The sequence below is a fragment of the Protopterus annectens genome, chromosome 10.part0 (genome assembly GCF_019279795.1).
Source record: "Protopterus annectens isolate FY-2018-M chromosome 10.part0, PAN1.0, whole genome shotgun sequence".
Classification (NCBI taxonomy): Eukaryota; Metazoa; Chordata; order Ceratodontiformes; family Protopteridae; genus Protopterus; species Protopterus annectens.
Genome location: NC_056744.1, coordinates 200,988,708 through 201,012,178, shown reverse-complemented (window position 1 = coordinate 201,012,178; position 23,471 = coordinate 200,988,708). Strand labels below are relative to the sequence as shown.

Sequence of the window (23,471 nt, the reverse complement as noted above, 5' to 3'; positions counted from 1 at the left end):
TACACATCACCTGGACTAGAGTTTTTCACCTTTAGACTTTACAACTATGTTATAACAAAAGGATCCAAAAGGATGGACAAAAACAAGACAATATTATTGTCTGAAAAAAAAAAAGTACAAAGTACCCTTGAGAGTAAGCAGCATGTTAGCTGACACTAATCAGGAAATTATCATCATTAAAACTTCGTATACTGTTCATCCTGGTATGGGTCAGGGTGATAAAGCAGACTTCCATATTCCTAGCAACAGTCTCGTGTCCTTCTACAAGAGTGTGTGTGTGTGTGTGTGTGTGTGTGTGTGTGTGGTACACCACCTGTGGAAGTCATCCAAGGAGGATTCTCACAAGGGGCACAAACTAGTTCAATTGACTCCCATCACAACACAGAAGGAGTGACTACATTCAGATTGCACAACTTCTTAGTTTTATCAAGAGAATAAGGAACCCAAGTAGTCTGCAAAGGAACACAATAGTTCTATTGTCTGTATCCATAACCTCTTTTTTCTCTACTATCCATAGCTCTTGTCCACAGGTGATAATGGCAGATAAATGGACAGCTTTTCCCTATGCCTCAGCCTCTTGTCTCCACAACACTTCAGTATACAGCAGCACTACTGCTAAAGCACCAGTCTACTGGTCAGTTTTTCATTTACCTCTACCCTCACTTATGAGCAACAGCTCAGGATACTTGCACTTCTCCACATGAAGTAGAGGTTTTCCCCTCACCCGGGGAAGACAAGCCACAATTTTCCAGACCAGAACCATGACCTCTGAATAGAAGGTGCTAATTTTTACCTCAACCGTTTCACACTTAACAGTTAACCAATCCTGTGCAAGCTGGAGATCACAGTCACTTAAGGATAAGAAGGCAGCATCATCTGCTAACAAAAAAGATGCAACCCTCCTGTCCCACACTTGATTCTCTCTAGACCTTGGCTGCACCTAGATATCCTGCCCATGAAAAAAATCAAAGTAGGACAGGAGATGACTCATAGCCTTGATGGAATCATGTGCCTGCCTTGAACATACACAAATTTGTTTAAAATCAGTAAACTATCACTACCTAAAGTTGACAGCAATAAAACTTTTTCTCTAGCTTACCTTATAATGCAGCAAGACAATGAGAAGTGGGTAGGTATTAAAATGTGTATACATAAAATGATCAAAATACCCAAATGGCAACACTGCTGATGTGAATACAAATGTCACAATGTATCAATGCATTCACCAAGAATACCCTCAGATCATGCAAAGAAATTAAAAAATAAAAGTTGTGCCCCCTCGCCCCTGCTAAGAAAGATGGTGCAAGATTTCACGATCCCCAGGGAAGGGGCATATTTCATAAACTAGGGATTGTCAGTCCCGCTCACTTGATCTGTTTTGTTGACAAAACAGATATTAACATTTGGGAGTTTTGATAATTTTCACCACTTCATCTAAATATGTGGGTATATACTTCACAGAACGTAAACATCTGATTAGCAGAATTCACAGTGTAGAACACACCGAATCTTTACATGAACAAAGGCTAACATATGGAACAAAGACAGTTCATCAAACCAGTATAGCACAATCAATAACTGGCACAGAGATAATGAATGCATTGTCTCTGGATTACAAGGAAGACTTAAAATAACTTGCTGTATAGGGTGTCCTTATCAACATTTACTAAGTAATGTCAAAGGTTAAAATTAACCATATAGCTGAGTCTGTCTGTTTTTCAGAATATACATGTGCAACATTCCAGCAGTTCTTCTGTTACTTTACATTGTCCAACATTTTTACAATAAGCTTAGTAACCTAAGGGAATGGTATACTTTGCCTTCCTCATGATCTTAAGAGCTACAGTAGGAAAGATGCAAATGGCCAAGCAGTGCTAAAACTCTGGAATGCCATACAGCAATAACATTATGAAAATAGAGACTATGTCGAACAAACTATTTTTACAGTATTATTGATAACACCTACAATATAAAGGCGTTCGGACATCCACTTCCTTTGTATTTCCATTACTAGTGTCATGGCTATAAGACTGCTTTTGCAGCACTTTCTGAAAAGACAGAGCTATGAATCCTAGTGAAGATATGACTGCTAGATACACAATTCTGTTTGCCATCACATGCTTGCAAAAATTGTTTAAGCTCCATTAAATGGAATAGATATGGAATATCCTGAAACATATTCCATGCAATATCATACATCACAGTTCAGTTGAACGGTACCTCAGTAGCATTAAAGAGACTCCAAAACATGTGGAAGCTAACCTACAATGTTCTGAGGAAGTCTGCGATAAGCAGATAAAAGCGCTTAACATATGAATATTTGGATGTCAGTCTATAATATTGTGGTCCGAGTTCATTAAATTATTTTTGGATGAAATATTTCCTTTGCCTTATTCGAATAAGCCTGCACGCTACTTTTCAAAACATAGCTGGGACGGTGAGGAAAACAGTCTTGTTAAATCATCCTACGATGCAGTGTTAACTGCTTCTTCAAAACACTTGTCTTCATTAAAGCTGAGGTGGGTGGACAATTTTTCCAAGGCCCACTAAAGAAATAGAGACTGCGGGGACAAGTAATAAGAGCCATCAGGGCCCAAAGGTGGTAAATGAATACATCTTTATGTCGGATCTGACTAGAGCACAGAGTAGGCCAGTTTTTTTTTTTTTTTTTTTTTTTATCTCCACTGGGCAATATAAAATAAAGAAATGAATGACAGACTGTGTTAAAAGGGAAGACCATTCTGGATTAGGCTGTACAAAGAGTCAGCCTTCTTGGAAACTGAAGGTTACAAATCTGAAACCATCCAAGCAACAACAATGACATCTTTGATACTAGGATCTGGGGCTGTCATTGTCTAAGTTTCTCTGCCTTCTTGGATTTTATTAGCTTGAGGACATCCGCAAAGAAATGATGCTCAAGAGAAGGGCTAGGGGACCTTTTTAGCACTTCCACTTTCAAGCATAGACCTATTTTATTCTCTGAAGCAGTGACACAGTCAGGGGAATGTCAGGGATACCGCTGGTTACAGAAGACCTTCCCAAGCAGAGGATAAGAAGACAGTAGCACAGGTAGGATGGATGAGCAACTACTGACCAAGTGGGGGTAAGAGAAGGAGATATACTGCAGTGGCCCTACAGCACAACAGGCCTGCATCAGGTCTCATGCTGCCATCAAACTAAGTTGCTCTGCAAGTGCTCTCTCATTCCAGCTTCACCATCCTTCACTACAGACTAACAGATTATCAAAGTCAGGCACCTGGAAAGCTAGTTTCCTGGTCTAACAGAACCTGTGCAGCACTGAAAACAGAAAGGGATAAGACACCTCAAATATGAGCAACTCATTTTATAGTCAACTATGAAATTAAGGGAATTTATTTCTATGTCCCAAGTACAGACCCAGTACCACGCTTTGGGGGATAGAGAGTAAACTCTTTGCATGCAATCTGCCTGCTCCAGCTGGTGAAGTGAGACAACAGCAGTTCTCCAGGTGCTGTTCTTAAGAAGGGGTGCTATGGGGGCACTTCTCTAATATTCCTCTTAAATGATGTATGCAACTACATCCTCGAACTACAAAATAAAGTTTAGAAACACTGTTGATAAATGCAAGTGCCATCATTTAAGTGTCTGGAACCTTAATGAAAACAAAGTTACACTTTTTGACAGTTTAAAAAGGTAAGAACATAGGTCAATCACTTATCATAATTACAAAGGCTAATAAATATTCTATTTAAATTTCATGTTGTAGACCTTGACTAAAAGGTAGCACATTCTTACAGAATTGATAAAATACACACTAACCTCAGGTTTACTTGCTTCTATGCTCCTTTCGGCAGACTTTGATTTACGAGAGCTTGACATACTTAGAGGTAGGAGACCAAATCTTTGAAGAAAAGACAAACATCTGCTTGTAAACTGTAAGTCAAAAATACTCACAAGCAACAACTATGGTTGAAAAAATAAAATTAAGATTTCCAAACACCATAAACTACAGAGGTAATATAACCTAAAGCATTAATTATTAAAATCAGCTGATCATCAACCCTTACATCTCATTTGGCTTTTCACTTTAATTGTGACACTGTCGCTGTTAACTTTGTTTTAAGAAAAAAAAAAAAACAGGAATTGAACAAGAATGGTCAAAAGCACACCACGATCACACAAAATGTACGGCAAGAGCTTTGTTAACTTAATAACTCGAACTTCATCAGACCAAAAGTAAAAGAACAACTTAAAAGTTTTCATCATGATTATGTGTATAAATCCACCAATCATAGCACATGTGCCTATAGTGCCTTTTTTAGGCAAGGTTCAAATGACAAATTCACCACTGTAACAGGTAAAAACAAGCAAAATCTGAGGGTAATGCTACTCAATGCTAGAAGTCTAAACCTCAAAATGCACTCACTCGAGGCACTCCTTAAAATGGAGAACATCGACATCTGTGCAGACAGAGACCTGGTTCAAAGCTCCAGAGAGCACCCCTGCATTACCAGGCTATAATTCATACCACACCTTTTGGACACCTATCCTGGACCGAAACACTAAAGGCGGAGGCGTGTCCATATTCATTAAGGATGTCCACACCTCCAAACTAGTTGCGCAGTATAATGCATCCGAGGTTATCCAAGTGCAACTAATTCTGGGCAAGACCACAATCCAAATTGTAGCTTGCTACAGACCCCCCACCATGCTCCAGGATTCCCACTCCTCTTTTCTTGATACACTGAAAAATATTAGGATACAACCCAACACCCTAATAATGGGGGATTTCAACTACCTCACCATTAACTGGGAAAACTACTCATGTATCAACTCCTTTGCTCAACGCTTTCTGGAATTCATAAACTCCAATGCCCTGGATCAACTTATCCACACTCCCACCAGGGGCGGCAATATCCTAGACCTAGTCATTACCAACATGAGTGACCGGTGTTCCACACCGGAAGTCAACTCCTCGTTGGTCAGATCCGACCATAAGCTAATCACCCTAGATATCCACATCCTGCCCCCACCCACCAATAAGGAAACCATGGTAAAACATTTCTCCAAAGCCAACTTCATGCTTCTTAAGAGAGAAGTGGCAAACTTCATGACCCCCATGCAGATGGACAATACAGTTACGACTGCTGAATCCTACACACATACACTATATAAGCACTTGCATGAGGGCATGGATCGTGCTATCCCAAACAGAATGAAGAGATGCTATCTTCCAAAAAAAGGAAGCCAATCTGGTGGTCCCCTGCCATACACAAACTGTACAACAGAAGGAAGAAACTGTTGCAAAAGAGAGTAAAATCCCATGAGTGGAGGAACTCCCTGGTCAGCCTCAGTAAGAAGCTGAGATCCCTTATAAGATCCTCCAAAGCTAGTTACGAAAATCGCCACTGATTCTAAGGGCAACCACAAAGCATTCTATAGCTATGTCAAGAATCTCAATGGCAACACCCAGATCTGCTCTGAGTTACAGCACAATGGCATGAAAATTACAGAACCAACTGATATTGCCAACATCCTGGCAGATAGGTTCAGTGCTAACTTTACCCCCCTCTCACCCCCTAAAGGGCCCATATCTTTACAGGAAAAATGCAGAGTCCCTGTAATCACATCTATGCAGGTAAAAGCTGCACTCTAAAACCAAAAACACAGCATCCATGGGACCGGACAACATCCTAGGCTGCATTTTACATGAACTTCAGAACGAACTGGCTCCCAACCTAAGCACTGTGTTTAATCATAGTCTCAAGTCAGGCTTTGTGCCCACTGAATGGCGTAGAGCAACAGTTATCCCACTCCACAAAGGGGGAGCCACCAGTGATCATGGGAACTATTGCCCTATTAGCCTGACAAGCCTGGTCTGCAAGGCCATGGAACAGATAATCATGGAACTCATAAACAAAGACATTGGTAACCTCCAAACATTGGACCCCTCCCAGTTTTGGATTGTGAAAGGCACATCATGCCTTCTGAACCTGATCAACTTCGAGTCAGTCACCAAAGCCGTAGACGAAGGTAAGGTGGTTCACACAGCCTATCTTGAATGCGCCAAGGCTTGACAATATCCCCATTTCCGGAATTTTAGCTAAACTCACTAAACTAGGTATAAATCCCTACGTCACAAGATGGGTTGCCAACTGGCTCACTGACAGAACCCACACTGTAAAAGTTGCAGACTCCAAATCTGACTTCAAACCAGTGACAAGTGGAGTACCACAGGGTTCAGTCCCGGGACCTCTCCTGTTTGGTATCTACTTCTCTGAAGTACAGGCAAACACAGAAGGCCTCTGGCTAACAAAATTTGCAGATGACTGCAAACTAGGAGCCATAGTCGAGTCCCCAAATGATGTGGACATTCTACAGAAGGGCCTCACTGAGACAGATGCCTGGTGTCAGAGGCATGGCCTCAAGCTCAATGTCAAAAAGTGCACTATCATCCCCTTTGGTAAAAACTCTGTACCCATGAACTACCACATAAACAGCAGGCTACTTAACGCTGAGTGTGTGATAAGAGACCTTGGGACCCAGGTGGACAGTAGCCTCTCCTTTGATAATCACATTGCCACAGTAGTCAGGAAATCCTTCTATGTGGCACACCTCATCACAAAAGGGTTCGCTCATCCAGGAAAAAAAAGAGGTCATTGTTCCCATCTACTTGGCACTCATTAGACCCATTATAGAGTACAATGCCCCTTTTGGAATGTACCTTACAACACATCTGCAGCAGCTGGAAAGGCCACAAAAGTACCTCACAAAGAGGATTACTGGCCTCAAACAGATGCCCTACACTCACCGTCTCAAAAAACGCCAGCTCTACTCTGTAGCATATCACCTAATCTGAGGAGATCTCTGCCTAACATATAAAGCTACGTTAAACCCAGAGCTGTTGGACATGCTACACCTAAAGAAATCCCAATTCCTCCGAGCTACATGCTCTAGGGACCTACACCTTGTCGCCACAATAAACAGGATATGCTGGAGGGATAGATTCCTGTTCCAGAGACTTCCTATACTCTTGAACAAGCTACCCATCTATGCCAAGCAAATTTCCTCATTAGCACTCTTCAAGAAAAATCTTGATGTGTGGATGGGAAATAGGAAATACAGCCCGGGGATCACTTCTGTGGCTCTGCCCAACAGGGGCACAGGAAATTAACTTTCTTGGGTGGCATAAGCCAGGGATCCTTGTTGGCTAGGCTTACTTAGGCCCTTGGGCCTATCGCCTAATACCTACCTATGAACATATTAACTACCCTCTTATTATATTCCACTTCATGAAACTGGGATACATACTGGTATACTGTAAATAGTTATTGACAAAAGTGGATTTATGAAATAACTGACTATGGAAACACTATTGTTATCTATGGTCAATAACAAATCCAAAAAGTTTACTGCGAATCCACGTGCATTGATTGTACATTTCAAAAACTCAGTGCTATTTATATCTCTCAAAAGTGTCAAAAAAACTCCCATTTCCCATTCCAAATAAAAATTAAATCATCAGTGTCTCTTTTACAGAAGTTAACATAATGATAAATTGGATGAGTGATCAGAAATTCATGCTTCTACCAAGCCATTACTAGATTTGCAAAAACAGGCGCCATTCTCACCCCCATCACAACTCCTTTTAGTTGTTGATAAATGTTGCCTTGGAACACACAAAAATTATTAGTCAAAACCAGATCTAATAATAAAACAATGTTGATTTGACTATTTTGTAATGATGTAAATTTACTGAGATATGAACAAGCAAATTTTATACCATTTTCCCAAGGACTAACAGCATACAGAGACATTACATCTATTGTTACAATTTCTGCACCTACAAACTTATATAAAAAATCTAGGCAAATCCAAGAATCTTGTAAGAAAAACAGAATTTTGCAATAACAGATTAAGGATAGAATTTAAATACATAGCTATGAATTATGTCTTACTATTATGAGATGATACTATTGGACTAAAAGGTGGATTAACAGCATTCTTATGTATCTTAGGGATACCAGATATGACCCCCAATCATGAATGGTACTTTTCAGAAATTCATAAATATTACATTCAATATAATCTTATGTCATAAATTCTGGCAACAGCTTATCAACTTTAACATAATTTTGCTAAAAAATTATTTTGTAACAAGTTTGTAACAATTGTTGTCAGCATATCAAAAAATATTACTATACTTGTCTGTACCCATAGACCATTTCCATTATCAGCTCCCATGACTCTTAATTGCCTGTCAATACTAAGTTCATGCAATGCTCTGGATTCTGCATTAGCCATATTGTATTTGTCCAATATATATTTATATGTATGCAATAGTAGTACAGTCATTGTGAAATCTTCAGCCAGAATTCTGGGAGCTAATAGTAGATATACCTGCAAAACTACAGATGTGGTTTACTATGCTTACTGTGATTCATGTCCTGCTTTTTATATACGAGATTCATGTCCTGCTTTTTATATACGAAAAACAAATAGAAGGCTTGCTGAGAATATATGAACACGTTTTTGCCATCAAAAATAAAGATACAACCAATGCTTTTGCTAAGCATGCCATTAATTGCATTTTGTTGTTTTGGATAAATTGACTATCTCTGTAGTGGAGATATATATAATTTACTTGAATGTAAAGAAACTCTATGGCAAATTATTTTAGAAGGTGAGAAATTTCCAGCCTTAAACAAACACATTAGCATAAAATGTTTAAAGCGTAAAATATTATATAGATGTCCTTCTATTCTCATGTTGCAGTATTCACTACAGTAGGGGGCGGTTGCTGCCTGCAGCGCTGACATCCGTTCAGTATACCAAAGTCTTTGGTTCAGGAGGGTATGTGTGACGTCCTATGTCAGAGGCATACACTGGCATAGGCTACAAATGTGACGTCTGCATGTACCTTCTTCAGAAATTTTCTGCCGCAGTGAACGGACTCCTGTTCGCTAGTTTAGGAAGCAGATCGCTCGTTTTTGGACGACCGCTACAGAAAAGTACCCTGTTGGGTTTTCCTTGCCTTTTGTTAGTTTCCAAGATGTACATTTCCACTAAAAAGGGGAAGTGTGCTTGTGGGAGACAAATTCCTCACAAGGACATGCACAAAAAGTGCGTTTTCTGTTTAGGCGAGGCCCACAACCATATATCCTGCAGCATTTGCAAATCCTTTGTACCAAAAACTCTCTGCAGCCATCTGGCCACATTAAAAAAGAAGTTATGTACCTACCATAACATTCCATGTTTGTTGTCCTTCATCTCACCTTCCTTCTTGCTGGATGGGTTCAGAGCTGATCCTCGGCTCCGACTCAGCCGATTTACTATAGCTCGAGAGCTTATACTGGCTCGAGGCTAACCCCTATCCCAACATGCCTAGCGGTAGCTACCTAGATCTCATTTGTGATAGCCCACACTAGACAATCATAGTAAATGCAAATTTTACTAAGCTCTTATACATTCAAAGGTTAGGAAGGAAAAAGAAAAACAAGGCATGGTCAACTAAACTGGTATGTCAACAGGAAACTCAGCCAGTGTAACCAATGAAGGAATTCCTCTCGATCCTCCAGGAAGAGGGAAGAAGGGGGGGCACAAGAAGGAAGGCGAGATGAAGGACAACAAACATGGAACATTACGGTAGGTACATAACTTCTTTATGTTATGTGGTCCCCATCTCGCCTTCATTTTTGCTGGTTGGGACCACGTCCCCAGCACCTGGTTCTTGGGTGGCTCACTGCAATAAACTCTTCAGGACCGTGGAACCAAAGGATGTCCTGTTCCGGGAGACCACATCCACTTTGTAAGGAGTGATAAAGGTATGAGGATTTGCCCATGTTGCTGCTGCACAGATTGAATCTAAAGGCAATTTGGCTTGGAAGGCAAAAGAGGTAGCCAAGGCCCTGGTTGAGTGTCCTCTGGCTTTCCCTGGAAGCTTCTTGTTAAGCAAATCATAAATATGGATAATTGTATCTGACAGCCACTTTGATAAGGTCACTTTTGAAACTGGAGAACATTGTTTATTGTCAGCATAGGATACAAACAATTGATTTGATTTTCTAAAGTCCTTGGTCCTGTGTAAATAAAAGTGTAATTGTTTATGAACATCCAACTGGTGTAGTCTATACTCTGCCTTGTTGCCATAATTGGGGAAGAATACACAAAGCTCGATGGACTGATTTAAATTATACTCTGAACACACCTTTGGCAGGAAGGAGGGACTGGTTCTGAGAGAAACTCTACCTTTGTGGAAGATGAGATATGGAGGGCGAATGGATAAGGCATGTAATTCAGAAACCCGTCTAGCTGAGGTGATGGCAATCAAGAAAAGCATTTTCCAAGATAGAAATTTCAGGGGACAAGATGCTGCTGGTTCAAAGTGTGGAAGAACCAGAGAGGCTAAAACAAAGTTTAGGTCCTGGGGGGGGGGGGGGGGTTCTCTTACCGGGAGCCGTAAAAGGGTTGTACCTCGTAAGAATGTTTTGCACAACTTATGGGACATGATGTTAGAGCCCAAGTCTCCCACATGAAGATTGGAAATGGCAGCCAGTTGCACCCTAATGGTAGCTGCAGCTGCTCCTCTTTCGAATGTTTCGGCCAGGAAATCAAGAATCTTGGCAACAGGAGCAGTGAAGGGATCAATATCATTATTCTTTGCCCAATAAGAGAACTGCTTCCATTTGCTAGTGTAAATCTTTCTGGTAGCAGGGTTGTGAGAGGACACCAGGATGTGCTGTACTGCCGGGGAAATGTTGGGGAGCCTGGCTAAGACTGGAAATGGAGAAACCAAGCAGTCAGCTTGAGAGTTTGGAGGGAGGGATGGAGCATGCCCGACTGATGCATCAGGAGGTCTGGAACTGGGTCCAGTATCCAAGGCTCCACTTGTAGACGATGGCGGACAAAAGTACAGTTGTGTACACTTACCATAAATGTAGATGTTAGAGTGTATTCACTGTTGTAGTCATCACATTTGGGTTATCTGCTTGCAGTAGCCCTCAGTCGGCCTGATTATCAAAGTCTTGGGTCCTGTGTCGGTTGCTGTCTCATCTTCCGTGATGTCAGGTAGTCAGGGGTATAAAGCATGCAGTCGACGCCATTACATCAGTTTTTCTTGCCCCAGATGTCAGGTGCCTCCCTACTGGGAAGCAATTTTATATATATATATATATATATATATATATATATATATATATATATATATATATATATATATATATAAGGGTATACCGCCAACAAAAAAGCAAATACACCAAAAAGCTTTTAAGCATAGTAAAGGAAAGTCAGGGGGCTGGAGGGAGGGTAACCAGGACTGCAACAGTGAATACAATTGAACATCTACATTTATGGTAAGTGAACACAACTGTACTATGTTCTTCATGTTTCACTGTTGTAGTCATCACATTTGGGTTATCTGCTTGCAGTAGCCCTCAGTCGGCCTGATTATCAAAGTCTTGGGTCCTGTGTCTGTTGCTGTCTCATCTTCCGTGATGTCAGGTAGTCAGGGGTATAAAGCATGCAGTCGACGCCATTACATCAGTTTTTCTTGCCCCAGATGTCAGGTGCCTCCCTACTGGGAAGCAATTATATATATATATATATATATATATATATATATAAGGGTATACCGCCAACAAAAAAGCAAATACACCAAAAAGCTTTTAAGCATAGTAAAGGAGAGTAGATATATAGCCAAAAGAAGTCAGGGGGCTGGAGGGAGGGTAACCAGGACTGCAACAGTGAATACAATTGAACATCTACATTTATGGTAAGTGAACACAACTGTACTATGTTCTTCATGTTTCACTGTTGCAGTCATCACATTTGGGTAGATCCCCAAAGTTAAGGATGGGCGGAGGAATTTAGATAGCATTAGAACCAGCTATAAGGCCCTGCAAGACTGCAGTGGGAAAGCCAGCTCTGGATTTAGAGAAAATTGGAAAATGGTAATGCTTGGTGAAAGTATGTACAGAACTCCAGGTAGCAGCTTCTAGGATGTCCCTGGTAGGGACACCTCTGAGAAAGGCTGTAGAGGCAGATGCAGCCCTGGTTGAATGGGGTCTAATCCCATGTGGGATAGGTTTTCCATGGTGCTTATAGCAGAAATAAATGCAATGGCCTATCTATTTAGAAATGGTTTGCTCTGAAATAGCCTTCCCCTCTACCCCTGCAGTAAATGCCATCAGCAGTTGTTCAGATTTCCTTTGAGGTTTAGTCCTGTCCAAGTAAAATCTAAGTTGTCTGTGCACATCTAAGGAGTGTAGTGTCCGTTCCCCTTTCTTCTGTGGATTAGAAAAGAAGGTTGGCAAATGAATGGACTGATTAAGAGCCACACTGGATACCACCTTGGGCATGAAGGAGGGATTGGTCCTGAGGGACATCCTGTCCGTACGACAGATGATGAAAGGCTCCACTGCCATAAGGGCCTGTAATTCAGATACCCTTCTTGCTGAAGTGATTGCTAAAAGGAAGGCTGTTTTCCAAGAAAGGAATTTTAACTTTGCACTTGCAGCTGGTTCAAAAGGAGGAAGAGTGAGTTTTCCAATACAAAGATAAGGTCCCAGGCTGGAATTGGGGCTCTCCTGGTTGGTCTTAAGTTTTTGGCCCCTCTGAGAAACTGCTTGAGCAGTGGATGAGAGAAGAGGGGTGGTTCTGTGTTGTAATGAGCTGAAATGGCTGAGGCATGAATTCTGATGGAGGAAAAAGAAAGGTCCTTGTGAAGCATCTCAGTTAAGTATTGAAGAATCTGAGGTAAATTGGGCACTGCTGTGCCCACCCCTTGAGTTTGGTTTCAGGCACAGAATCTTTTCCATTTTCAGCCTAACATTTTCAAGTACTAGGCCTCCTTGCCTCAAAAATGACATTCAACACTTGTTTACTGAGGGATGGTAATGGAGAGATTAGGTAATTAGCGAGGTTGCCAGGTTCAGGGTTTGAAGCTGAGGGTGCAGAATCTGGCTCTCCTGCTGTGACAGCAGGGTAGGAGTCTGAGGCAAGTGCCATGGAGCCAGCAGTGAAACACTGCGCAAGAGGGGGTACCAGTGTTGGCGTGGCCAGTCTGGTGCAATCAGTATCATCCTTGGTTTGTACTGTTTGATCTTTAGTAGTACTTTGGAGAGGAGAGGCAGAGGAGGAAAGGCATAAACTGATTTTTCCAGCTGAAGGACACAGCATCCACTTTCCATGCTTGTTTGTGGTGAGTCCTTGTGCAGAATTTATCCAATTGGTAGTTCTGGGGGGAGGCAAACAGGTCTATATCTGGGCTCCCCCATTTGTTTATCAACATGTTGAAAGTCTTTGGTTCCAGTTTCCACTCGTGTGGGTCCATGAAATTTCTGCTTAGTTCATCTGCCAGTGTATTTAGTTTTCCTGGGAGGAATTGAGCCTGTAGATGCACTTGGTAGCTCAAGGCTGTGTTTCACAGAGCCATGGCTAGTTTGCAGGGGGGGTAAGAATGGTTACCCCCCTGCTTGTTTATGTACCACATAACAGTGGTGTTGTCCATCTTTACCATTAACTGTCCTGGAAGAATGTGGTCCTTGAAGGCTGTCAGAGCATTCTGTACAGCTAACATTTCTTTTTGATTGATATGCAGGTGCATTTGACTTGGGTTCCATTTGCCCTGAATGCACTTCCCTGCCAGGTGAGCCCCCCATGCATAGTCTGATGAGTCTGTTGTTAGGGTTTGGGCGGAAGGGGGTAGAGTGAATGGTAGCCCCTTGTTTTGGTGGCAGGCCTCTGCCCACCATATGAACTCTAATCGTAGGCAAGGTATGATAGGAATTATTGCTTCTAGATCCTGAGAATGGTGACACCATAGGCTTTTTAGATACCATTGTAGTTTCCTCATATGCAGTCTTGCATATGGAATTAGTAGAATGCAGGAGGCCATGAACCCCAAGGCTTGCAGTATTTGCCTTGCAGATAGCAGGGTTTTTGTGGCCATTAGTTTGAAGTAAGTTTTCAAATGAATTTGTTTCTCTGGCATGAGGAAAGCCATCTGGGAAGTTGTGTTCAAGCTTGCTCCCAGGAATATAATTTGTTGACAGGGTACCAGATGTGATTTCTTTTCGTTTATGGTGTGCCCCAGACAAGTTAGCACCTTTTGTACAAATGCCACATGATTCAAAAGTATGTTCTGGCTTTCTGCCTAAATTAGACAATCATCCAGGTATGGGTATATTTGACTATTTCTTTGCCTGCAAAATGCAATGACTGGAGCTAGGCACTTTGTGAATACCCTGGGCGCAGTAGATAAGCCAAAGGGCTGTGCAGAGAACTGATCGTGCATGTAGCCTGCTTTGAAGCGTAGGTATCTTCTGCAAGATTCCCTGATTGGGATATGCAGATAGGCTTCCTTTAAATCCAGTGTTGCCAACCAAGCATCTTTGCCTAGCATAGGAAGCAACTGGTGAAGAGTTAGCATCTTAAATTTTGGAATCACCAAAAAGGTGTTTAAGATAGAAATGTCCAGGATAGGATGCCATGAGTTGTCTTTTCTGGGTATCAGGAAAGGTCTTGAGTAAAAACCTTGTTCCTTTTCCTCTTCTGGTACAGTTTGAATAGCCTTTATGCTTAAGAGAGAGAGTACTTGCTTTTGTGCCTCTGCCCACTGATTTGGGGGTTTGTAATGTGTGGAAGTGAAATCTGTATCCTTGGGAAACTATATTTAAAACCAATTTGTCCTGGGTAATGAGTTCCCAGTTTTTGGCCTGCAGAGCAATCTTTCCCCCTAAAGGAGCAGTCAGTTGAGAAGTGCTTGGAAGTTTTAAAGTTAAGTCATTGCAACAGCTTACCATAGGGGGGAGTCTTACTACTCCTGATTTGGAAGTGGGAGCCCCCCACTGCTTAGTCCTGTGCGTACCCTGGGACTGAAACCTGGGTGTTCTGCTGGTTCTGGGTTTGGACTGAGAGGGCCTGGAAGAGGCAGTAAAGAACCAATTCTTAGAGGGCCAATGCCTACTAAATCTTGGAGGCTGTACTTGTAGGAAATCTTTAACAGTTTGCATAGATTTAGCTTTTTCCTCCATCTTTTTAAGAACATTTTCTGCTTTGTTGCCAAACAGGTGGTCCTGATTTAAGGGAGCATCCAGCAATTTAGCTTTAACATGATCTGGCCAAGCATGCCTTCTAAGTAGAGACCCAGTGACAGCAGCCCTGCAAGATGCCTCTAGTGAATCAAAACCACATTGCAAAGTATGTTTTCCAACCTGTTCAGCAGAATGCATTAAATCCTGTAAATCCTTATTTTCAGCAGAGTCAGGAATAAACATAATTTTCTGTTTAAGCAATCCAATAATATGTTGTTGATACTTTAACATATGAAACTGGCAGTTTAAGGCCCTAATGGCCAAGGTTGCAGAAGTGTATACCTTCTTACCCCATCTATCCACAGCCCTGGAGTCTCTATCAGAGGGGTTAGGATTTTTGGCAGTAGTAGCCTTAAAGCCCTTGGGTCCCTGTGAAATGATCTCTTAAAAAGGAACTTGTGAGAGTCAGGAACCCTGTAATATCTATCAGATTTTCTGGGAGCAAGAGGTAAAGAGTCAGAGGCCAAGCTAAATTCCGAAAAGGCATCATCAACAATGTCTTGTACATGAGGGATAGCTAAAGGCCTGTGTTGGGGCAGGAGTAAGAAATCCCTAAGCCTCTTTTTAGAATCAGAGTAATCCTGGCTTTCCCAGCAGAAATGCTCCCTAACAGTATGCAAGGTTTCACCAAAAGAGAAATCCTCTGGGGGGGAAGCAGAGGGAATAGAGTCCTCCTCATCAGAATCCTCATAGGTAGATAAGGGTAAATCCTGGTCATCAGAGGAAACAGAAATTTCAGAATCCTGGTCAGAAGTATGATAAGCAAATTCAGTCCTAGGTCTCTCAGAGGGAGAAGGTTGGCTTCCCCTCATTAAAGTAATAAGATCTTCAGCCATTCTTATCATTTGCTTTTTTAGGCATAGAGGCCTGACCATGCTGTCTGGGCGTCGGTTTTCTGGGCATGGTTCGAGTTTTAGGCCTTGAAGAAGAAGATGGTGTCTGTTTAATATGCAAGTCAGTAGGCCTGAATACACCCTCAGAAGCCGGTGCCTGCACAGCGGCTCCGGACCCATCCAAGGTAGGGACATCCACAGGTTCCACAGTTGAATCATCTCGCCACATACCAGACTCTGAATGGGTCTAAGTAGAGGCCTGTGAATCTGAAGTAGTGGGTATCAGGGGCTGTGAAAGCACCTCACTGAGTACCGGCGAACTGGCGACTGGCTTAGGAGAAGTGTCATCGGCAGTTTTGGACCTAGGCGGCCTGTCTCTGTCTTTATCTTTGCGTTTTTTCGGAATGTCGGTAGTTGGATGGCTTACCGAAGACATATCTGGATAATTGAACCGAGTACCAAAATATTTAGAAGCACGGACGATGAATAGTTCATTGCTTAAATAAGGCACAAAACCGACAGCGAGGTACATCGTGGTCAGGGCCTAGGCAAGGAATACAGTATTAATGGAAATCTTTATGACGTATTAGCTTTCCACAAGAAATACAATCATTGAATTTTACGGACATCAGTTTAGAGCAAGAAAAAGTTTCCCCAACGGGGTACTTATCTTTAGTTGAAGACTTCGGTTCTGAAACTCGAAAACAAAAATTTCAGGAGTTGGCCGACCGGCACTTGTGAACTGCTTCTGCTTCGGGCACCGCACGGCAAGAAAGACTGATGTAATGGCATCGGCTGCATGCTTTATACCCCTGACTACCTGATGTCATGGAAGATGAGACAGCAACAGACGCAGGACCCAAGACTTTGATAATCAGGCCAACTGAGGGCTACTGCAAGCAGATAACCCAAATGTGATGACTGCAACAGTGAAACACGAAGAACATCGGGAACCATATCTGACAAGGCAGTAAGGAGCAATGAGGATGAGTTTGCAACCCAGTGACTTTGCTTTCTGAAGTACTTTTGGGATAAGAGGAAAAGGTGGAAAGGCATACAGTAGTCCAGAAGGCAAATCGTGAACAAGTGTATCCCTGGGTGACTGCCCTGGTGGGAGGACTAAGGCTAAGTAGCTGCTGCATTTGTTGTTGAGGGGAGTGGAAAAAAGACTGCAGCATGGCTGGCCCCATTTGCGAAAAATCGAGTCTGCAACTTCTTGTTTCAGGGACCACTCGTGAGGCATGAGGACAGCCCTGCTGAGCCTGTCCGCTACCACGTTGGACTTCCCGGGAATGTGTGTCGCAATCAGAAAATGTTGGGAAGATATTTCCCATTGCCATACTCAAAGGGCCTCCTGACACAAGGGGTAAGATCTGGTCCCACCCTGATTGTTGATGTATCATACCACTGACATATTGTCCTTCTGAATTTCAATAGCTCTGGTAGGTAGAGAGTCTTGAAGTGCTTGCAATGCCAGAAGCACCGCTCTCATCTCTAGAACACTGATGTGCAAGTGGTACTCATGTAGTTGCCACATTCCTTGGACAGTCTGTCCCAGATAATGTCCCCCCCACCCTATCTGGGAGGTATCCATGGTCACTGTGGCTACTGGATGGGGGTCTAGAAAGGGTCTGCCCAGAATCACCTGGGGGGAGACAAGCCACCATACCAATTCCTTTTTGCAGGATTCTGTACTCGAGATCATGTGTGACATTGGTAAATCCTGGAACGACCATTGAGGGAAAAGAAGCCACTGCAGAATCCTCATGTGGAAGCGAGCCATAGGGACTAGAGTAATTGCTGCAGCCATTGAGCCCAAGACCTTCAATACCGCTCTTGCTTGACTTCTCGTCTTTTTCATGAGAAATGAAACTTGCTGATGAATGGTTGATACTCTGTCTTGAGGCAGCTTTGCTATCATGGCTGTTGTATCTAGGTCTGCCCCTATAAAGGTAATAGACTGACAAGGCAACAAGGCAGACTTTTCGTAGTTTATGGTGATGGTTAGCTGGGAACAAATTTGAATTATGTAGTCCAGTGCTTTGATCAGTTGATGCTCGTTGGTAGCAGTGAGGAGCCAGTCGTCTAGATATGGAAACACCTAGAATCTTAGATGTCTTAGGTGAGCCGTGACCACTGCCATACACTTGGTGAACACCATGGGGGCTGTGGTGAGAATAAAGGGCAGAGCTCTGAACTGATTATGACTGGCTCCCAGCCAGAAGCGTAGGAATCTCCTGGATCGCCTGTCCATTTTTATGTGGTAGTACGCATCCTGGAGATCGGTGGAGCACATCCAATTGTCCTAACCCAAAAAGGAAGACTGGACTGCAGTGTTACCATCCGCTACTTTGCTTTTTTTTTACTGATTTGTTTAGCTTGCTGAGATCCAAGATGAGTCTCCAGTCCCCTGTCTTTCTTGGAACTAAAACGAACCTTGAGTAAGTTTCAGATTTGATTTGGTCTGCTGGGACTTCTTGACTTTTTTCTAGCAATCTTTGTACTTGTAGGATTGCTTGATCCCAAAGACTGGGTGGAACATCTGGGATTGAACGTTTTGTTCTTAAGGGGGGTAACTGGGAAAAGGGAATTTTGTAACCCCTGGATATTACTGACAGTACCCATGCATCTTTCGTAATTGTTTGCCAGGCTGTTTGGTACAATGATAGTCTGCCCCCGACTGCCTCCAGAGGCAAACAGTCAGGCCTCCCTTCAGGAGTGCTGGAAGGGCCCTAGCAGAGAACGTATCTCTGTCGCCCTGCTGTTGTGGACCCCCCCCCCCATCACGAGGCCGGTGTCTTCCATTATTGTTTTCCCCTCTGCCCCTGGGGGAAATTCTCCACGTGTCAGGCGAAGCTCCCTGGGATTTTCAAAACCACATTTTCCCACTCCTCTGACCTTTAGGGTAGGGTCTAGATGGAGTGGAAAAACGGACTATTACAGCAGAGAGAGTCTTGCCATCCTTTTCACACCTGGTGAGAGTATCTTACCTGAAGCCCAAACAAGGACGAGCCATCAAAAGGGGTATTGATAAAGGAGGAATTGAAAGGTTCCGCAGATTGACACTCCGGTACCTGCTGCCCTACTCGCTCCATGTGCTGCATAAGAAATGAGCCTCACGGAGGAGTTAACCACTGAAGTCAAGGTCACAAGCTGGGAAGCTGCCCTGTTCGCAACTCCCACAGCTGTAGGATCCTGCAGGGTATCTCCCAACTCCTTTAGGAGATCCCTCTGAAGTTGGGTAAAGTGTGACAAGTAATTCAGCGACCTGAGAGTAAAGGTCGCTGAAGAGAACATACGTTCCCATACCTGTCCATTGTATGGTACTCCTTGTTTGGCGGATGGATAGATGAAGTTTCCGTAAGTTCCTTCTTAGTGGCTGCTGCCACCACCATAGCACCAACAGGAACTCCTTTGAAAAGGAAGGACTTGTCTTTGGGTGCAGTTATAAATTTATTTGGTCTCGGCGGAACCGGTTCCATGGTCTCTGGAGCGCTCCACGCCTTCCGACTCACTACAGACAAAAGCAGGTCAAAAGACTGAGACATCCAAGAGGTGGATGGTTGGGAACAAAATGCGTCCAAGATAGACAGACTCATCCTCAGAAGGGGCTAGGAACTTCCAGCTACCCCTCTGTCTAAGGATTTCCAAGATGTCCGAAAAGGAGACATCCTCAGAAGGGGACTGTGGGGACCCTTCCAATTCATCCAAGTCTGTGTCTGAAGTGATGGACTCAGGGGAGCCCAAATGCTTCCTCTTACATTTTTTCTTCCGAGGGACCTCCTCCAAATGCTCGGGGTAGGTTTTGGAAGAAGCGGGATCACCCAATGGAGTGTCCTGGGGCATAGGTTCCCTACGCTTGGAGGAAGGAGGAGGGTCAAAGGCAGGCACAGGCACAGAGGGAGAAGGAGTCGATGGAGCAGAGGGTGGAGCGGTCTCAGGAGACAGCACGCTCCTCATCACCTCGAAGGCGCCACGGTCCCAAGTCAAAGGAGCCTCTGGCTCAGAAGAGCCCAGAGATCTCCTGTGAACCAAAAGTGACGGCTCTGAGGCTGATGTGGGAGTTGAGCTCACCTGCGCCGAAGCTCTGAGAGGGAGAGCAGGATCAGACAAGGGTCCGATGCCACTTCCCCCCTTAGAGCCTACGAGAGAGCTTCGGTGCCCAGATTCCTTGATGGACTGAGACATTGAGGAGATCAGATTGGGAGTCGGAACTGATAAAGGAGAAGTAACCGGAGCATATGGTTCCACCACCACAACATCCATGCACTCCGACTCCGAGCTCAAGAGAGTCAGAGGAGGAACCGATAGAGAAGCTGGATGGGCCGAAGGAGCCAATTCCTTATGGGCTGGGCTCGATAGATATTTGGCAAGTGCCTGTGACTTGAGGAGCCTATTGACCACTCTCTCCACATCATGATCCAAAAGCCTGCAGGACTGGGAAGAGTGAGAAGAGGACCGGTGATTGCCTGCCCCAGATTGCAACAAAGGAGACTGTGGAGCAGAGCGCACTGGCTCCAAAGAGGGAGAGATCTGGTTCTTTTATGGGCCCAGACTGGCTCCGAAGATACTGATGGAGCCGCCGGAGACATAGCTTTGTTGGAAACAACACTGGGAACCGACAGGGCTGAAGTTTTCACAGTAGATTTAGGTTGTTCCGAAATAAGAACCAATGAGGTTGGTTTAGGGGATTTTTCAGACTGTTTAGCTTGCTGAGGAACCAGAGATGAAGGATCCTGAGGGTTCTTAAGAAGACCACGCAAAAACAGTTTGTTTTTTCTCTCCTGCAGGACTCTGGAACTGAAAGCATGACAGAGCATGAGTCCTGCAGGTGAACAGCCCCTAAACAGTAAACTAAACTCGTGTGCCTGTCTGTAAGGGACATTTTTTTGGCAACACGAGTCGCACTTCTTATAGCCAGAGGGTTTCGACTCTTTAGACATGCTGGGTACCAGAAAACACAAACAGCAAAAAACAAGGCTGTAACGGGTTAGCAAAAATAGAACTACACTACCACAAGCAAGGATACTTTTTTTTTTTTTTTTTTTTTTTTTTTTTTTTTAGAAAAAGGAGAAGGGGGAGAGCCTCTAAGTAAAACAGCGACTCCCCCAAAAGGAGAGCCTCTAACTTAAATGGCTACTCCAACAGAAGAAGGGAAAGAAGAGAAGAACCCTCTAAGTTAAATGGGCTCAAGGGGAAAGCAAGGCCTAAGAAAAAGACGGCCAAGAAAAAACAAGAAAAAAACAGCTGAGGAAGGTCAAGAGGTTGTTTTCTTTAAACAAGGACTAAAACAGACACCACAAAGGTAATTATCTGCTAATAACCCTAAAAAAAGGAAGACAGCAATATGCAAAAAAACTAAGTACTTAGCCTGAGCCAGTAGTCACAATCTCGACGCTGCAAGCAGCAAACGAGATCTGGGTAGCTACTGCTAGGCATGTTGGGATAGGGGTTAGCCTCGAGCCAGTATAAGCTCTCGAGCTATAGTAAATCGGCCAAGTCGGAGCTGAGGATTGGCTCTGAACCCAACTAGCAAGAATGAAGGCGTGATGGGGACAACATAACATCTATACTTAGAAAATCAAAGGCTCTGGTGTCTCTCACTCTGTATGGATGGTGGAGTATTTTGTCTGATGAGCCGCCGTGGAAAAATGCCAAGAAAATCAGGCCAGATTCTGACACTGCACCTCAGGCATCCAGAGAGATTCTTGAGACAAATGTAAGCCCGGGATCTTTTCAGACCTCCGTTTCCCAACCAGGCCCAGGAACCTCGATGGAAGTTGGGATGGCGGAAACAAGGAGTGCATCCGCTGAGGTTAAACAGCCATCAGATCCTGATGGCAGAGGGGAACCACGGCTCGTACAGTCAGAAGGGCCTACTCTCATCACATATTACCTCACCAAATAGACTTGCACACACAAGACAGGGGATCCTAATACACCCTCAGGTGAACAATCTAAAACTGACCTTATGGGTGAACAGGGTTCTAATCCCCTTCAGACACCTATACTCAGCGGATGTACTCAATGTTCTGCAGAAGGCCAGAAAGCCTAATACCAGGAGAAATTATGTATCTAAATGGAAGAGATTCTCCAGGTGGTGTCAAAGAAAAAAACAAGACCCTATGACTATTCCTGTACCCTTGGACCTTTCCTATTTGTGTGAGCTCCTTCACTCAGGACTAACTTATTCGCCAGTTAAAGTCCACTTATCTGCCATCTCTGCTTGTCTGCCCATGCTGCCACCTCTGACTTCTAGATTGGAATAAGGTACTCCATATTAGACCCCCTCGAAAGCCTATACCCCCCCTGCTGGGACTTGAATTTTGCACTAGAAAAACTTACATTGCCACCTTTTGAACCAGCACATTCAGTATCCCTGAAACTGTGTACCCTGAAAACAGTTTTGCTAGTGGCCCTTACATCCGCTAGTATCGTATCAGAGATACAAGCCCTTATGGCTGTCCCTCCTTACCTTATTTTCCACAAGGACAGAGTTGCCCTCAGGACTAACCCCTCCTTCGTGCCTGAGGTGGTTAATGAGCTCTCATTAAACCAGACCATTAACCTACCTGCTTTTTATCCTCACCCTCAGAATCCCTCAAACAGGAGTCTTCATTCTTTAGATGTCCACAGACAACTGAGGTACTACTTAGACAAAACCAAAGGGTTCCGGCGTGTAGATCGTTCATAGATTAGTACTAGGCTAACTGTCCTTGTGGACCACTTTAAGCCTAGCCAGTTACCCCATATGAGAATCAAACCCTGCACCTTTTGTTTGCAAGGTAAACACCTTAACCATTATGCCATCCTCCCACCCTGGATCGTGAGACAATTGCCCGTGAGTTATAACACCAAAAGCAGAAGGCCGCAGCACCGCTAGACTGTAGAGCAGTGCAGGCGAAAGAGAGCTACACAGTGGGATTACACATATGCCGTTAAACCGCCACATAGAGATGATCCCTAGCATAACTAAGCGGGCTGTTTCCTGACAGTGGAAACAGCCTCTCTAGACAAGCGATCGTCAGCTAAGCAGGTCCACAAATACAAACATGAAAAAAAAACATACCTGCTAAATGCAGACCCACAGAGGTCCCCAAACACAACCTTTACAGGAATCCATGGAGTGGGAAGCTGCAAGATGTGAATGTCAAAAGAAGCTGCAGCTGATAGATACAGCCATACATGCACATTGTCAATAGCACAAGCACATTCACAAGGCATCCCCGCAATGGAAATAATGTGCCCTGTTATAGCTTCCCTAGTGCATACCTCCCAACCTCTTAGAACAAGACATCTGGACAAAGCCATAAATAAAAGCAGGAGAAAGGGCCAACAATAGGGACAAACCATAAATTCTGCTTTTACAAATGTAGAAAGTGGATAGAATAACAAGTTTTGCATTAGCATGACTTTTCTGAAGGGTATGAAGTCTGAAACTCAGTTGTCTGTCATTATTGTCTAACTTCTATATTTATCTATCTACTTCCTTATCTATTTATGTAGCTATGTTATGTAAACTAATTAAATAAATAAAAATAACAAGTCATCCTCAAGTAAAGGAAAG

At 43.4% G+C, this 23,471-nt stretch overlaps 1 protein-coding gene across 2 annotated transcripts in view; it reads right to left on the bottom strand.

Annotated features, from left to right (window-relative positions):
* Nucleotides 1–23,471, bottom strand: part of COG1 (component of oligomeric golgi complex 1) — an 829,165-nt gene that overhangs the window by 106,653 nt on the left and 699,041 nt on the right. For both annotated transcript variants that reach the window (XM_044085137.1, XM_044085139.1), the window contains exon 13: nucleotides 3,799–3,880. In XM_044085137.1, the coding sequence (XP_043941072.1) occupies nucleotides 3,799–3,880 (82 nt within the window). The remainder of the gene's footprint in view (nucleotides 1–3,798; nucleotides 3,881–23,471) is intronic.